Below are 19,368 nucleotides of genomic sequence, written 5' to 3'. Positions count from 1 at the left end.
GCAAAAGTCAGCCTTAAACAGCTGACTTTTACTGATTTCAATTTTTGTCCAAAGTCAAAATGAATGAAATTTACTTAAAAATGATTTTTGAGGACATTACTATTTTTTATTTTTATTGCAAGAGGCTCTTATTATAAGAACGTTATTATTTTCAAATCTAATGAATGTGTCATCAGTAACTATAATTGGATGGTACAGGCCAAGACATCCAAGGTTTAAAGTAAAAAAAACAGGGGCCCTGGGTGTGTTCTAGTTTTGTTCATTGACTTGGCCATTAGCAATTTGAGCAGACACTGGCATTGCACAGGTTTGAAGCTCTCCAAGCCCTACTGCCTGGAGGGGATGTAGATTTGCTCATGTGTCAGTCTTGCTATTGAGGGTAAAGAACATCTTAATGCCAAAGAGCCCCCTGCACAAGTTAAAGAGGCCCCGTTTCCATTCATCACTAGTTATGAAATATGCAGATTTGCAGGATTCTGGATTCTGTCACAATGGTTAGAGGGACAGGCTATATATTTGCTCTGGGCCATTGTCATTTAGCAGAGCACATTCAGAAGAGAGCTGATACTTTTGAAAGTGAGCACTATGCTTTGGTGGTTTTGCTCGGTGCTTATAAGCTCTTCCCTCCTCCCTTGCCCTTTCTACACCCAACAGGACCCAATTTGAGCCCTGCCAGAGGGTGGAAGCTGTTTAGTCTTGCCCACGCTTCACGCTCAGTCTGTTTACCTCCATATCAAACAGGGTCCCTTCTTCCTTTCAGTGAGAACAGTGACCAAGTCCCTCAACTTACTCAATCTGGTGGACAAAGACGGTAAATGGTTATCCCACCGGACTCCCTCCCATCAGCTCCAGTGGTCTTTAACAAGTTATGAGCTATTCACAGCATGGGGCTGCCTGGGTCACATGCAACCATGCCCAAAGGTTAGAGCTCCGGCAGGAAACCATGGCCAATTTACCAAATTAGAGCTGGGCAATAAAACAATAAAAAAAATTGCAAAATATTTTCTATATATATTCTCTATTCCATATTCACATGCCCAGGTAGGGAAGCTCCAAATCTGTAAATAAAAAGACAGTGTCAAACTCTCGTGTCCAGTTATTTTTACAATTGTCAAGATTCTGAAAAAACATAATCATTTCACCACTTCCCCATTGAACAAAACAAAGAAAACAATGGATAGTGAAAATCAGAATGGACCTCAGGCCATACTTCAAGGTAAACCGCATATTTGGCCATCCATTACCTAATAGCAGCATGCACTCACATCCTACTATATGATAGCATTAAGGTAAAGTCAAAACAACGGTTGAGGTGAGACAGCTATAGAATTACATTGCAAGTCTGATGGCAAAATTTAGCCGTGCTATCGTGTTACATCTAGTGCATTTTTACTTCCAAGCTTCAGTGAACTTAAAAAAATGCTGATTGATATTTCACATTTAAAGTTTAGGGTCAGAAATTTCCAACCCAAATTCATTCATTATTCATAGCAATATGTAACAAAAACTTGGTGCTAGGGATAGTGATGAAAACATAGCCCTCTGTGGCAGCTTCTTGCCAGCCTTCAACACAGTCCAATCAGGCACTAACACTATTATCAAATTTTAGTGCTCAGAGGATAATGAATAATCAAATATGTTGTTTTTTCACTATCCACTGTTTTCTTTTTTTCTTTATTCTTCAGAGGGGAAGCCATGAAATGATAATGTTTTGTCATAATCTTAATGTTTGAAAAATGTGCAACCTGGAACAAAGTAGCATGACATTATGCTTTTGTTTACAGAATTTGAACTTCTCACTTTGAGCGTGATGACTATGATGGCCACTGTGTGCATATAGAGAATATTGTGGAATACAATTCCAAGTAAACAACAACCTCAAATGATGCTGAGACAATATGAATGGGAATTAGCAAAAAATAAAGGCATAAAACCTGTTTGCCATACTAAAGCAACATCTCAAAGGTTATTACTCAAAGACTGGTGGGTTATCTAAAACTTAAACTTGTCGAGAAGATAAATTTGCCATCTTGGTTTCAAAGCCTTAATCCCATAAGCAATTGGTTGTGTTCTGACCATGCAACCAAAACGGTGTTTGGTAAAAAACGGTTATTGCTGATATGGGTGAGGAAACACTATGCTGTTTACTGCCAACAGACATTTTCTGTATAAGTTACCTTTCTCTGCTCACATTTTAAGCCTGTGACCGACAGTCTGACAGGTAAAGAAACGTTTGGATAACGGGATGCCTTATCCGAACATTTCAGCAGTAGCTGGCCTGACAAAGTTGTCAAGGCCAGCTACTACTCCTGCTCTTCAGATCTGAGAAGAAACAAGAAGAGATACAGTGTCATCAAAAACCTCCATGGGACCTCTATGTCTGACAGGACATTGTGATGTTTGCAATTTACAGTGCTTTTCCCCCTTCCTGAAAACAAACAGAGATGGAACAAACACTGTGTTTTACTAGGCTACTCCCCATCAGGGCCTGCAATCCCTTCACACTACACAAGCTCATCTTGTGCAGTGTGTTAAGAGTGTGTGGCAGGCACCACCCCCCTCAGGAACAATGTTACCCCTGCCACAACAGTGCGCATAACCATAAATCTTTTCATGAGCAAGGCAGGTAGGATGTGAGAGAGGGAGAGAGCCAGAGAGGGGGAGAGAGAGAGAGAGAGAGAGAGAGAGAGAGAGGCAGAAAGAGAGGGAGAGAGAGATCCCTTGGGCTCCAACGTGGAAAACAACCTACAAATCTTAAAGTGCTGTTGGGCCATTAAACTTGACAAATCAGCATGGCAAGGGCACCTGCATCCAGTATGCCCTCACAGGGGTTGCATTTCTGAATACACTTTGACTCTCTGTTTACCATTATTTCATGCTTTGTTTCCCTGAGCAGAGGGTATAAAAGCCATGCAGCATATGTCATCTCAGCAAGCAGTTAAATCCTCAAAGTTAATCCACAAAACAGATCTTACCATTGCTTCAGCTAATGGTAATGTTGGGTTCATTTCCAAAGAAATGAACCCAATGCAAGAAATCCTGACAAGCAGCTTAGTTAGCAAGATAAACGTATGGTTAAACTGAGATATGTGGAAAATTCAAATTTATGGTCCAGAATCTTAAACTATGAATGTAACTGGATCTTCACATGTACATGGTCAAGGCTGCATGTTCTTTGCTAGGACTAATTTACAGTGGTTTTAAATATGGATACAGTGGAGGCGACCATAAAAGGAGCTTTATGGAAGCAAGAGGCAGCTTGAGATGCTTTACAGTGGACCCTAGACCCACAGGGAGAGACCATCTAAACAGAGCACGGCTTCAGCCAAAGTCTGGAATGGTCAGTGAAAAGCCCAAGTTGGGCTAATTTTAGGCTGGTATTTAACAGGGGGTGCTTTAGATCACAAATCACTAAAATAGCATTTAGGTTTTCCCAGACTACAGTCACGTTCCCACATAGCTTTGGTATCATGGTGGAATACTTCGGCTCCACCCCTTACTTTCTCTCATGTTAACAGACTTCAACTAAAAGCACATGTAAACAAGCCAAAACAAATCAATCAATCGATTATATAATCCATTGCAACTCCTGTGCCATCTTCACACTAGCAATCACATGGGACAAAAAAAACAAAAACAAAAACAATAACAGTGCATCTCAAACATTTTGACTAGTTGACTGTAACTGTCACTCTGTGAGCACTTGGGTGCTTTACAGTGTATCATTACACAAGACTTGTGAGGCATTTTAGCAGCTCCCTGTTAATCATTAAATCGTAAACCACATATTCAGTGAGAGAAAAACAATGCAACCAAACCCGCACTGATAGAGAGAGATGAGGTCATTTGTAATAAATGAGTCAATGTTCTAAAAAGAAAATTGGGTTTTGGGGCTTTTTGTCAAGCTCAGGAAGAAAACTGAAGACATTGCTTTGGTATCTATTATTTTCAACATTTTACAGTCAAAATTTTTATCTGATCAATTGAAAAGAATCAACGGCACATTAATCAACAGTGAAAATAAATGTTAGTTGCAACCCTACAGGTATTATACTACATCTGAGAGGTGGAGCAGTGTCACTGGCAGGTTGGTTTGCTGGTTACAGAGACCATCCAGTGACCAAAGTATCACAGGATCAGCAGCCAGTGAGGCTATCACCACAGCCATATGCAGCGGAGCAAAAAACTTAACCTTCATTCATGCAGGTTAAGTTCCCTGAATAAGTCATCTAAATGCACGAATGTGATGTAAATGCTGACAGCTACCACTTTAATATCACAAATTAAATGCAAAAAGACTAGAATAAGTTAAAAAAATATATATTCTAAAGTAAGTCTTGTTTTGTAGTGGTAAAGTGAAACTTAAATGTCAACAGGTACATACAATAAAGGTACATATAACACTCTCACAAGAGCTGCCAGAGAAGTGCAAAGTATCAATGTCCTGATGCAGAGTTGATAAACAAAAAGCAGCCTATACCAGATCTACTGCTGAGGAAAGAGAATACTTTTTTTTTTTAAATCATGGCTCAACAAGATCCTCTGCATCCATACTGCTTTGACCTAGGATACAGGTTCATGTAGAATACTCAAGATATTGAAAAATGATAGTTTAATACGTACTTGAAGTGTCCCTTTCAACAGTAAAAAACCCTTCCTGTAACAACCTGCTTTCTTCAATGTCACTAAGTGAATCACTCTCTGGTGTTGTTGTCATTCTTATACGGCTGATGCATTAAACAAGCCATCATTCTGCTTGGCAGAGCTGAGCAGCACATATAATCATCAATGTCACACCTGTCCCAGAACAACAATACACTCTCTCTAAAAATAGATCATGAGATCCACAACAATCTTCTACAGACCTCTAGAAAAAAAATGTAACTTGAAAACTGTGTGAAGATAGTTGTTCACTAAATGAAGACACACAAGGAACAAATCTCAAAAAACAGACGTGTTTGTTATGTTAATCTGATGGCGCGCAAGAGATGCCTTAGGGGCCCCATTCTTACCGTCAACCACAAAGGGCAAAGAGGTGACCTCCACAACTCATCAGGTCAACAAACGTCCTCAGCGACCCCAACGAACCTCGCAATTATAATCCCCTCCAATTACTGACATGTCGTTCAAAATGCCTTTAAAAAGGAATTTAAATATCAAACACACTGTGGAGATATCGTGCGGGGATCTGGCAGGCCCCTAACGTTCAACTGAACATGGGACACCCGTTTAAAAAAAAAAGTCTTCTCATGCATTGGTAAGAAAATTTCGTCATGCGTCACTAGCTCTGACCAAACTACATGATAATTGCCATTTAAGGTCTCTCTGCACTGAAAGAAAAAAAAACAGTTTCTTTTTAAAATAAAGCATTCTTAATGGGATTGGCTGAGGAATGTCTCCAGGGACCAATCCCAGAGGCCACAGCTATTCTTAACATGGGAAAGAATAATTTCAGCAAAAGCTGCCAGTTCAGACCAGCATGCTAGTCTGGGGATGCCTCCTCCTGCCACAATGGGTGTCTGACTCACATCGTTGACTGTGAATATAGGCGCTGTTGCAAGGGGTACAAGGCTCTGAACTGAATATTGCTTTTGACTATTGGCTCTGCATGGTAAATAAGAGGGCTCCACTGTGTTTCAGTGAGCGGCCAGGGTAATGAGAGGCTCTGACTATTGTGAAGCGCTGCAGAGACAATATGGCCATAAATTAGAAGGGGATTTAAATCACATCCAATCACAGTGCAAGCCACTGATTCCCAACAGTACACTATCATGCTCTGCTACACCCCCCACCCCCCAAATAACCCTCAACACTGATACTTTGAAGATGTTTACTGATCACAAGCATAAACCATACACACAGTGACAAACATCATAAAAGTTCTTTTCCTCAATTTCTAGGTCTGAAGCGTGACCTACAACCCATGCCAGTGGTCTTTCCTTTCCTGTGTTTATCCTGATCTAATTTGAATGAACCACGTAATAACACAAGAAACTTTCAGCCTGCTTGTACAGGGTGTCACGTTTGAACTTTTCCAACCCATCTGAAACACAACACATCAATATTTCAATGTAGCCTGCCGTCTGGTACCTCATCAGCATTAACAAATAATCACGGATTTGTCAAACACTGCCTGACACTTTAGTTTAAAGGCAGAGAGTCCAACCTCCCACTTTCCTCAAGAGTGAACTGCCCTGTTTTCAGTTCTCTGCAAGGCAATTAGTCTGTTTCCCCAAATCTGTCCTTTCCTGTGTTTAGACAAAATAAGCTCTCTTACCGGAATACTCCACTTTGCAGTCACATGTCAAACTTTCATTTGCATAATTGAGCTTGCGTTCAGTGGACCTGTAAAATCTGCGCCATTACATTAGTGGCACAGTGTTAAGTTAACAAGTCACTGAGTTATGTCTGCATTAGTTGGCTTTTAAATGCATTAAGACTTAATGTTTCAGTGCTAATACACAGCGCTATATGGTTGTAATTTTGCACAATGTAAACCTGTTTGTTACTGACAGTGCAATAAATCACCAAACAAGCAGTGATGACAACATTTCTGGTATGACAGCTATGCAACTTTGTTACACAGTAAGAGCCTATCTACTTTGTAACTGGCTGCTTCACAACACAAACCTGTTATATTTATTTTGGATTACGCTCAGCCAAGGTCATGTATTAACAAAACCAGGCTTGCGGTTTAAAAAAAATAAAAATAAAAATACAAGCAATTCAATAAAAAAAAAAACCTTAAGAAGACTAGAAGGATATTTCAAATTTAAATTGAGGCTTCTTCCACTCCATAAACCAGCAGACCTTTATGTCTCACATGTTGATTTACTGCTTTGATCCGTGGGACGCTGACAGACCGCTGAAAAGTCTCTCAAGCTTAAAAAGCTGCAGGTCACAAGTCCAGCTCTCTTAAACGCCAGCCAGGTCAAGCACCCGCAATGACCTCTCCAGACAAAAAAGCCTTGGATTCCTTTTTTCCAGGCCTTGGATGTCATGGCACAGTGCTAATGGTGGGGGAAAAAAGAGAGCCACCATCACCTCACTGCCCACCCCTAAGGCCTACACCCCCTGTTCCCAGATCATTTGCGCCCAGGGTAGGGACTAGCAAATCTGGGTGCAAGCCAAAAGTCAACAGCGACTTTTCCAAGGCAGGAATGTAATAACCACCCGCACAAACACAGGCACTAAATCTCACCCCACTCTCCAGCCCTCAGCTCTATTTAAAAGTATTTCCCTGCGGTTTGGAAACAGTTCATTTGATCACTGATGAGTATGAAGGGAAGCCCATTAATTACTAGCACAGAGGATATTATTCTCTCTAAAACCTTGGATAACAATAGCTCCCTCTTGAATGCTCCAGGTGTTTAGTATTGGTGCAACACCTGAAGGAAACATGCTTTACCTAAACAGACAAATAATTACATTAGGCAAGAATGGCTTTTACTGCTCTCACTTGACCCAATTCATCTACAAAGTGAATGGGGGTATTGCGTACGAGCAACATAAAGAGATAGGCTGGTTTATGTTTCAGAGTCAAGATTAAGAATTTGGGGGAGCTGGTTGCTGCTGGTTCCTGTTTTTTTTTTTTGTTTTTTGTTTTTTTTTTTTTTAATTAACCAATTTGAATTTGTTGATATGTGTCTGAATGTTTTCTGCAAAGCACAGCATCTCACCTTATATAAATAGATAACTCTGTTTTTATAGCTTCAAGTGACTGCTAAACGGAGTGAACAGTTAGTATTTTCTGCTTCACAGATGGGGGGGCAGCGATAAGGATGGGTGACTGACCGTGCAGCCAAGGCCAGAGTGGGACAAAACAGGCAGGTAGATGGTTGTTTTGGGGGGGGCTGTGTACACTGTGGTGAAAGTAACAGTGTGTGCACAAGAGTTGACTGGCAGCTACATTCCGTTTTAAATCCCTTTGGCCGTGTTCATACTCGTCTGCTGTTTTCAGCTGCCAGTGCTTTGATTTTACATTAAAGTCAAAAGGAGAGCAACACTAATGCTTACTGACTGTAGCAGCTACTGTAGTCCTAATGCAATCGAAAAGCACATGATCATAACAACAAACTAAATTTCCATGACTGTATGTCTGTGGTGTAATGAGTGAAACAATGTTTACAACTAATGGGTGGAATCGCAAAACAAATAGAGTATGTATCATAGCAACCGCCACATCTCTTGACCGACTGGTTGGTTTCCTAGAATGATATGAGAACTGATTCCCAGGAATTTCTCAATTGCTCTCCCTTCTCAGGCTCTGACTTGACTTGTCAAGATTACAGTCATTATTAAATTTCCACAACTTTTCCAGAGATATTTCATCATTTTCCCAAATGTTTACAGGCCTTGAAAACACACTTTATGACTTGTTTTTTCACGTTTCCCAGATATGATGACTGTAAAAACCCTGCAATTTATTTTCCATCAGCACAAAATGTGGATGAAACCGTGTTTTTACCACAAACAAAGTACAATAGTGTGAATGTAGCCTAAATTCCCTTCATGGTAGTGTTTGTTCTTTCTTCACTTACCTTTGGAGTTGAAAACTTCTTTGAGGTGTAAAAGAACGTCAGCAAACTTGCGAACGTCGTTCACCAGCTGCATGATGTAGTCAGGGTCTGAGCTGGGGACATCTGTGCTGTCCGAGCCAGAGCTGACCGAGCTCATGGAGCTGCTCTTGGTGGCCCTGCCCAGCACCCAGGGGCCCACGCCGGCATGGCCCACCAAGCCTACGCTGGAATTGGGCAGTCGGGGGATACCCAAGGAGAGCTTGGTTCCTCCACCACCACCACCACCACCACCTCCTCCTCCTCCTCCTCCTCCTCCACTACTACTCTGCCGCAGCATGGCAGCCAGCATGTCCTGTTGTAGTGGTACTTAAGACCTGGGGCCTGAGGATCCCGTAGTTCAGCTTTGCTCTTAAACCCAATACTGCACCAGAACAGGGATGGATGATCCTGCCAAAAGGGAATGAGGGAGGACAATTTTAATCCTGACATGAAGCAACTGCAATGACATATGGTTATTGATTGTTGCAAAGCTTGAGCGGATCATCCAGTCAACAGTTGTCAGCAGTGTTGGTTTTCAGCAGGACACACCATTCACAATAACAAGATAACCAGTCCCACTTCAGTTTTACAACCTTACACATCTCTATGTAGTCAGAACATGATTAAAATTTGGTCATTGCTGCCATTTGTTGACAACACAGCATGCAGGGCTTAAATAGTTCACTTGTTACTGCTGTCAGTAAATCTGTACAACATTCAAAATGTATCTAAATCAGAAGAAAATGTGTTGAAGCAAGTTACTTGTTCAGGAGCACTGCTGCATTGTTGCATTGTTGCACATGCAACGCTGCTGCCAGACATTGTGTGAGACAATCTCAAACATCACATCACACTGCAGTGCTGGAGCTCAGTGTCCTAACTCCCTGTGCTCCAATACAATAAAAGGCAGACACAGATAGTGCTGAGGAAGCTTTAATTGCAACAGACTGATAAGTTGTCTATTTACATGTTCCAACACAAAAGCCTAAAAGTTACCCAACACCTAACAGGGGAGAGAGGGTTGCCATATTGAGCAATCCAGGTAGTCTAACTCTTCTTTAAACTTAGGAACTTTAAACTTTGCTTGTTGTCACAGTTTATAAAAAGTCCTCCCTGTCTCGATGTTATGGCAATACTAATGGCTAAACTTAACCAAAGGCCAACGGAGTGGGAAGTGTTAACCTGAATAGTGATTGACAAAATCAATGTGGACAAATTTTTAACACTGCAAAGAAGGCGTGAGAATTGCATATGGTAAATGTGAATACAAGATAAGAATATGAACAGAAAATGATGCGGTGAAAAAATACCGCTACTCATAAGGACAGGGTACTTCCTAGGTAATAACTGAACGTCAAACCAAACTCCGTTTAAGAAATCCAGTAGTCATGATTTATTGCTTACTGACGAATAACATTTGTTGTAATGTACAAGCTGAAGACGTTTCACAAATTGTTAGAGGTTTCTGCTACATCCGGCATACAGGTAGCGAACCAAGAAGCGCTTCATTGAGTAAAACTTTAAGATAGTTCACACCGGTCAACACCAGGCTCATGGTTGACTGTTGTGTTTTGATAGAGAGGTAAGTACTGCTTTTTGTGTTGGATGTAAGTTATGCCGAATTGACGAGGGCCGCTAACGATTCAAAAAGCTTCAAGCCCGTTTTGTTATGCGCCTGTGTCGATAAAGAAGTCAGCCTAACTTTACCAGACTGGTATGGAGTACCACTTTCTCTGTCAAAGAAAAAAACCGGAGCCATCAGGATATAGTGTCGAGACCAGCTCAAGATGGACAAATAGGTATTAAAATGTCTTTGTAAGCAAAAGGCTAGACAGAGGTTGTGAATTAACACGCAAACTACTCACCTGCGGTTGAATCTTGAAACATTGCAGCTGAACAAATTCCTTATGCGGTAGACTTAATCCAGTTTTAAACGGGTAACAGTGTGTTATCCCTTATCTTGATCAACCCTATCGCAAAACCTCTCGCCGGCTGTCCGGGACTTTGTCGGGCCAATGCGGTTTTACTAAGCCACCGTGTGTTGAATCGCCTCCTCTTTCCATGTGATGTTGACCATAACTTGTGATTGGCGCATGTGTAGTGGAGATCCGCGCGTGCAGCCCTCCCCTAACAACAGGTGTGTTTTAACCCTCCAAGTGGATCCAACCGCAGCCGCAGCACGAGCCCGGAGGAAGATGAACGACCAAATATGGCTCGTGGGCCGGTGTTGTTAGTTGCCGCCGCAGATAAAGAAAAGGTGGTACACGGAGCTAAAGTGAGACTGCCAAACCTCCACACACTATGGTTAACTAACAGCTTACAGTTTTATATAAGATTTATATGCATTTTAATAATAAAGTTAGGCTTTCTAACCGGTTACCCCACATTAAAACAATAGCAAACAACCTATCAAGTCTCTGCGTCAGGTAAACATGAACTATATATTATTTTTGAATTCAAGAAGCTGTATTGAGGTTGCATACTTTGAGAACTGAAGGAATATAAAGTTGAAATATTTCATTTTAAGGAATTGAACTCCATTTGGAGTGGGCAACAGTCTTATGTGGTTTATTTATTTCAGTTAGCATAGCCTACTTATATTTTAGCTTGAGCAATAGAACAATTCCCAAAGCTTTATTAGTACAGGAAGGATTTTGTGTAAGTATACAATTGAATTGCAAAGCAGGTAGGCTGTGATCATACATTTTAAATGTATGATATTTCATAAAACATTTATTGTTATACTGTAAACATTGTCCTGGAAATTCTTTAACAAAAGAAAGAACAGTCAAAGCAGTCTTTCTTTATGCTTTACAAATTTTGCATTATGGAAAAGGAAACACACCGTCAGCGTGTAGTCTCTTTTCTTTATACCTTCTGCTTACATTTTATTTTGGTTTAGCCATATTCTGAATGGTTAAAGCTGTTGTTGAACTTAAAGTTATTGGTGTTACTTCATAACACACCATGTGGCAAATATAACTGGCTGAGAATTCCCCAACATTATTAGCATTCATTCCCAAGGACAGGTCATTTTGGTTCTCTGCACTGGCAGCAGTGACAGACCTTGATGGGCTTCAGAAACTCATAGACAAACTATAGAAAAAATATGGATATCGAATGAGCATGCAGTAAAATGGAATATGTATGAATATGGAATAAAAGTGGTCGCATGATTTTAGTGATCAACACAAGCAAACTATGATTGACAGGCATGGCATTTCTTATATGCAGTGTTATTTATATTTCTTCTTTTTAGATGACGCTGAAGTTGGCGTCCTATTCAGTTTCCGATTGGAATTTTACGGTCCACCTTAAAAGTGTCATAACGCCTGTAGATGGCGTTGTCTAGCCATTTTCAAGAAAAGTCATGAACTGGAAAACAAGGTACGGGGAAATATTGAGAATGAATCATAAAATGGAATGGTCTTTTATTGATTTACAATCCTAGATTTTATTGCCCTTCCTACTATTTGCTGTGGTCCTACCTGCTCAGTATTAAAAAGTCTTAACAAACCAACAGGTTACTCTAATATGACAGGGGACATCACAGTGGATTGTAATCCTGAGTTTTATTCATTTTAACTGTATTTTTTTCTTATTGACCTCAAAACTTTTATTCTGTTTGTGAAAAGAGGAGAGTTCATATCTTTTTCACATCTAGACCACATTAGACCAGGTCCAGATCAAAAACCATGATTCTGAGACCTGTCAAATCTGGATGAAGTCATTCCAGAGAGGCAACATATTCTTTGAAATACAGTTTCAGATTTGTGAAACCTTTATTGTACTTGTGGAAATGCAAAAAAGGGAGATTTCACTGTTTTGTTTTGTTTTGTTTTGTTTTGTTTTGTTTTTCATCCAGATTACATTAGGCCATGTCCTGATTATAAATTACTATATTTAGATTTGTCAAATCTGGACAAAATTATCCCAGAGAAACTAAAGACCTTGGTTGTGTGGTCAGTAGCTATTACCACTGTGGCTTTTGCCCCTGAATTACCGTGAGAAAGAAGCTGCTCCTTAATCACCTCCCAGCTATTGTAGTGATGATGGCTCCGGTGACAGTGGCTCCAGCTTCAGCTTCCAACAGCTCCAGCAACATGCCATCATATTGCCACAACCCCCAAAATATTGATGTCAAACCTAAACAAAAGAGACATGTTGCTTTTGTCACTTACAACTCCAAAAGAAGAACCTCAAAATGCACATGCAAAAGCACCACATCAAAAACATCAGATATTACAGCAAAAAAAAAAAATAAAAAATCTAGGATCAGTGAATATTTTATGCCTCCATGCTGGCAATAGCCAAGACCATTTTTGGGTTGTCCATATTACTGTCCCATTCTCATGAAAGTGATATTGAGGGAATTCCTTCATATTTGGCACAAATGTCCACATGGACTCGAAGATGATGTGATTAGATTCTGGCTGTTGAAGGTCAAGGTCACTGTGACCAGTGACCACTCAAAGCATGTTTTTGGCCATAACTCATTCATGTAAGCTAATTATGACAAAATATCCTACAGGACACAAATGTCTGATAGGATAAAATTATGATGTGATGACATTCTATATCTAAAAGTCAAAGGTCATTGTGACATCTTTTGCAAAAACACTTCGTTTGTTTCTCAGTCTGGACAGACATGAATGTAAGCTGCAGTTTAACTGTTTGGCAGAGGTTTGCAACCGTAATGTGGTATTTCTAGTATTCTAGGGTTATTGTATGTCAAATGATATGCCAAAGAATGTAAAATGTATGTCAAATATATTCACTCTGTTTGTATTTCATACCATGCAATATGTGCAGTTATAATGTTTATCTTTTGCAAGCTGAAATCTGTAAAAATGTTCTTTGCTATATGGTTTTTGTTGGAATAAAAAATGTAGCTGACTCAGTTGGCCAGGAGCTTTACTATTAAAATAGTTAAATAATCCCCAGTGTTTATTTTTTTGTTTTATTGTGACACTTAAGAAGCATATTCTTAGATACAAATGTACTTGGATGGATAGATTGGTAGATTAAAGGGTTTTATGAATTTAATTTTTTCACCATTAACCAGGGATGGTCTTACATACATACATACACACACACACACACACACACGCACACACGCACACACGCACACGCGCACACGCGCACACACACACATATATATATATATATATATATACATATATATATATATATATATATATATATATATATATATATATATACACCGGTATATATATATTAAATTGACTCATTCAGTCAGTTACATCCATGTCAATTTAATATATATACACTATATTACCAAAAGTATTCGCTCACCTGCCTTTACTCATACTACGAACTGAAGTGCCATCCCATTCCTAACCCATAGAGTTCAATATGATGTCGGTCCACCTTTTGCAGCTATTACAGCTTCAACTCTTCTGGGAAGACTGTCCACAAGGTTGAGGAGAGTGTTTATAGGAATTTTTGACCATTCTTCCAAAAGCGCATTGGTGAGGTCACACACTGATGTTGGTCGAGAAGGCCTGGCTCTCAGTCTCCGCTCTAATTCATCCCAAAGGTGTTCTATCGGGTTCAGGTCAGGACTCTGTGCAGGCCAGTCAAGTTCATCCACACCAGACTCTGTCATCCATGTCTTTATGGACCTTGCTTTGTGCACTGGTGCACAGTCATGTTGGAAGAGGAAGGGGCCCGCTCCAAACTGTTCCCACAAGGTTGGGAGCATGGAATTGTCCAAAATGTTTTGGTATCCTGAAGCATTCAAAGTTCCTTTCACTGCAACTAAGGGGCCAAGCCCAGCTCCTGAAAAACAACCCCACACCATAATTCCTCCTCCACCAAATTTCACAGTCGGCACAATGCAGTCTGAGATGTACCGTTCTCCTGGCAACCTCCAAACCCAGACTCGTCCATCAGATTGCCAGATGGAAAAGAGTGATTCATCACTCCAGAGAACGCGTCTCCACTGCTCTAGAGGCCAGTGGCGGCGTGCTTTACACCATTGCATCCGACGCTTTGCATTGCACTTGGTGATGTGTGGCTTGGCTGCAGCTGCTCGGCCATGGAAACCCATTCCATGAAGCTCTCTGCGTACTGTACTTGGGCTAATCTGAAGGTCACATGAAGTTTGTAGCTCTGTAGCAATTGACTGTGCAGAAAGTCGGCGACCTCTTTGCACTATGCGCTTCAGCATCCGCTGACCCCTCTCCGTCACTTTACGTGGCCTACCACTTCGTGGCTGAGTTGCTGTTGTTCCCAAACGCTTCCATTTTGTTATAATAGAGCTGACAGTTGACTGTGGAATATTTAGGAGCGAGGAAATTTCACGACTGGATTTGTTGCACAGGTGGCATCCTATGACAGTTCCACGCTGGAATTCACTGAGCTCCTGAGAGCGGCCCATTCTTTCACAAATGTCTTGTTTCACAGTCTGCATGCCTGAGTGCTTGATTTTATACACCTGTGGCCAGGCCAAGTGATTAGGACACCTGATTCTGATCATTTGAATGGGTGAGCGAATACTTTTGGTAATATAGTGTGTATATATATATATATATATATATATATATATATATATAAATAAAATATATATATATATATATATATATTAAATTGACTCATTCAGTCAAATAAATTTACCACTTTAATCTCAGAGAATATCTTGAGGTTTTTTTTCTGTCTAGTAAATCTATGACTTTAATTGGAAATTTTGAGTATTTTTACTCAGAATTTTTTTTTTGGAATAGTTTTGATATCTCACAAATATATATTTTTATATAGATAATCTAACTGCTTCAATTTCTGATTTGATTAATATAATAATTCTTACGGGTAAATATAATACTCATTGTTGTAAGTGGAAAAATAACAACCCCTCCTTTGGTTAATTAATAATTTTTTTTTTTTTTTTTTAAATCATCAAATCATAACGTCATGTAGACTTCAGATATTTTCTTTGGTGGCCAATTTGAAAGCATATACTATACATAGAATTGCGATTTTTGCTAATTAGTCAATAGATGCATTGATGTACAATATTTTTTATAATACACTGACACATTGTATGTGTGTGTATGTAGTTAAATCAGGGTACACTCACTGGCCACTTTATTAGGTCCACCTTGCTAGGACCAAGTTGTACCCTCTTTTGCCTTCAGAACTGCCTTCATTCTTGGTGGCAGAGATTCAACAAGGTACTGGGAACAATCCTCAGAGATTTTGGTAAATATTGACATGGCAGCATAACGCTGCTGCAGATTAGTTGGCTGCACATCCACAATGCCAATCTCCCGTTCCGCCACATCCCAAAGCTGCTCTATTGGACTGATATCTGGTGACTGTGGAGGCCATTTGAGTTCAGTGAACTCACCGTCATGTTCAAGAAGGCAGTTTGACATGATTTGAGCTTTGTGACATGGCATGATATCCTGCTGTAAGTAGCCATCAGAAGATGGGTACACTGTGCTCATAAAGAAATGAGCATGGTCTTCTGCTGCTGCATCCCATCTGCTTCATGGTTTCACGTGTTGTGCATTCAGAGATGCTCTTCTGCAGACCTCGGTTGGAACGAGTGGTTACTTGAGCTCCTGTTGCATTTCTATCAGCTAGAACCAGTCTGGCCATTCTCCTATGACTTCTGGCATCAACAAGGCATTTTGGCCCAGACAGTTCTGCTTACTGAATATTTACTCTCTTTCAGACCATTCTCTGTAAACTCTGTAGATGGTTGTGCATGAAAATCCCAGTAGATCAGCAGTTTCTGAAGTACTCAGACCAACAGCCATGCCATGTTCAAAGTTGCTTAAATCACCTTTCTTCCCATTCTCATGCTTGATTTTAACTTCAGCAGATCGTCTCGACCATGTCTACATGCCCAAATGCATTGAGTTTCTGCCATGTGATTGGCTGATTAGATATTTGCGTTAACATGGAGCTGAACAGGTACCTCATAAAATGGATGGTAAGTGTATATAATTTTAAAAAGTGAAGTTTGCTGTCGTGTCAGGATTAGTGTGAAGAGCTAGTGTTATGTTATCTGCCTTTTTGACATACTTTATCTATATATATATATCTATCTATCTTTAGGCTAATGTTACCTTGGTTAAAATACAGATAACCCTTCTTGACCAAATCAGTTTAAATTACAATCGCTATATTTTTCAAAATAATGACAACTGCATTTTTAAACCACATTGTGCTGTCCGTGTGTATATAGTCAACAGAAAGCAATGAACCATAAGCTTGATGACTAAATCATCAGTGGCTATGGCATTAATAATGTGTAATGACTTGACAGAACAACCACCTACATGAGAGAAGAAATAAATGGTTGGATCAAATCAGCAGGAGCAATCTTACTGTCACTAAACATTACAACAACAAAAAATATGAGGTTATCATAATCAAACTGCATTTGCACATAGACCACACCATTGGGAGGCTTAATACTTGGTTGATTAAAAATAATAAACAGGAAAAGGCTTGCAAAACCTTACTGCAGGGAGTCCTCAGGTTCCAAAAGGACATCAACAGAACATAATGGGAGCGCTCCTGCTTTTGTAGCCTGTCACACTTTTGACCGCCTGCCACAAGTCATACATATTGTAGTTACAAGTTGTAGTTACAAGTTACATATTGTAACTAACCATGATGTATTTTTATTTATCAGGCAAAAGATACAGAACTATCCGCTGCCGTACCACCAGACTACAGAGCAGCTTCTTCCCTCAGGCTGTGAGACTACTTAATGCATCATCTGCACTCCTCCATGTTTAATCATTTTATTTTCTATACAATCAATTAATCAATCAAGAGGGAACCACATTTTAATTTCACTATACAACCTGTTGTATAATGACCAATAAACTTCCTTGTATCCTTGTATCTTTATATACTTGTATCCTTATTTATTTTTTTGCTGAGCTTTTTCAAACCTAGTCTAGGCTGAGACTCAGAAAGTCCACATATCTGAGCAGTAGTGGAGAAGACGATCAGGAGGAGCCACCTGCTAAAACTCCACGCCTTTTCTCCAGCTACCAGAAGAAAAGCAACAAGGGGAATGTGGACTATTGCTCATCTGTCAAGGCTGAGCTTCTGCGCTACATCGAGGTGTCCTCTCACTTTGATAAAGACAATGTGGACTGCCTGGATTTCTGGAAAAGGCATGCAAAGGTCTTCCCAAGGCTCTATGTTGTTGCCATGAGAGTGCTTGCTGTTCCTGCCACCAGTGCACCAGTGGAGAGGGTATTTAGTCATGGGGGGAATTATCATGCGCCCTCACAGAGCCAGGCTTAGTGCAAAGATGCTGTCAAACTTGATCTTTTTGAAATGCAACCATTCTGTTGGATAAAATATTTCTAGGTTTAAGGCCACTGGGGGACACCTAGGAGCTTGTTATCTGAAATGTTTTGTGGCCCATACAACCCAGTGGACTAAGAAAAGAAGGTCAAATAGTATGATCTTATTGCAGACCTTATCTTTTTATTTTAAATTAAAATTTTTGTTAAATATTTTGTTTTTGGCAAATTATGTAAGTTTTGTTGCACCATGGTTGGGATCAGTTCAGTTTAGAATTTTTCTTCAAAATTTAAACACTAAAAAATATTTAACAGAAAATGTGCTATCCAGCCAATAAGTCAACTGAAAGACTGTGAAATATTACAGTTAATGTTGTTGCAAGGAAAAATACAAGTAATTTTTTACTAAAGAAAAGCTTTTATTGTGGTCTTTTTTCATATTGCATCAATGTTGCTATTTGATGAAGGAGAGATGATAATACAGTACAGCTTTGTATTCCTGAGATATAGCTATGCTGTGTTCAAAGCAGAACGACTGGCATGCAGCACTCATTAACCCCACTGTGGATTTGAGACTTGACTTGGACTTGAGCTCAAAGACTTGAGACTTGACTTGGACACACACACACGTACACGCACACGCACGCACACACACACACACACACACACACACACACACACACACACACACACACACAAAGAAGATTGAGCTGCACTCCCTTCTCCGGCGGGGGTCCCACGGTGCAACTCCGTCATTCATCATCATCATCATCATCATCATCATCGGTGTGATTACCACTTGTCTCTGTCTGTCTCTCTTTCTCTTTGTGACATCACAGCGTCTCAAGCTATTGCGACGTCATCAACCAAACATCACATTTTCTGGCAATTTGTAAATGCAAACTGATTTGAATTATACGTTGTTGTCTCTTTGATGTCACAGGGTGTCACATCATGACATTAGCAGAGGTCATAAATACTCCTTCACTTGTGTAGAATTTTGTTCCACACTGAACCAACAAACCTGCGCGCTTGTTTGTGGGCACAGTGTCGCAGCTGAGCAGACGGGCTTCACTGTCCGTAGGTTCAGCCGATGGCCTCGCACCCTTACTGGCATCGCAGCTTGTTGGATCAGTGTGGGACCATACTCACGCTTTGTGCTTTCTCTTTCAGATGGAGGATTTCACCCGGAGAAGGGAGTACAGCGAAGGGAGTAGCCTACAGCTCAACCTTTTTTTTTTTTCTTTTTTTTTGTGTGTGTGTGTGTGTGTGTGTGTGTGTGTGTGTGTGTGTGTGTGTGTACACACACACACACACACACTAACGGGCATGTTCCACACTGAACCAACAAACCTGCACGCTTGTTTGTGGTGTCGGGGCTGAGCCGACCGGCTTCACTGTCTGGGCTCAGCTGACGGCCTCGCACCCTTACTGGCATCGCAGCTTGTTGGATCAGTGTGGGACCAAACTCACTCTTTATGCTTTCTCTTTCAGATGGAGGACTTGTGTGACCC

General features: G+C 40.3%; 1 protein-coding gene across 2 annotated transcripts in view; it reads right to left on the bottom strand.

Annotated features, from left to right (window-relative positions):
- The window catches only part of arhgap29a (Rho GTPase activating protein 29a), a 45,267-nt gene extending 34,690 nt beyond the window's left edge, over positions 1-10,577 (bottom strand). For both annotated transcript variants that reach the window (XM_030079143.1, XM_030079144.1), the window contains exons 1-2: positions 10,424-10,577; positions 8,541-8,966 (exon numbers count right to left, since the gene is read on the bottom strand). In XM_030079143.1, coding sequence (XP_029935003.1) covers positions 8,541-8,868 — 328 coding nt within the window. In that variant the 5' untranslated portion in view covers positions 8,869-8,966; positions 10,424-10,577. The remainder of the gene's footprint in view (positions 1-8,540; positions 8,967-10,423) is intronic.
- Between the last annotated feature and the right edge of the window lie 8,791 nt (positions 10,578-19,368).

Source organism: Myripristis murdjan, chromosome 20 (assembly GCF_902150065.1).
Source record: "Myripristis murdjan chromosome 20, fMyrMur1.1, whole genome shotgun sequence".
Lineage (NCBI taxonomy): Eukaryota > Metazoa > Chordata > Actinopteri > Holocentriformes > Holocentridae > Myripristis > Myripristis murdjan.
Note: the sequence above shows the minus strand (reverse complement) of the source record. Positions and strands in the feature narration are given on the sequence as shown.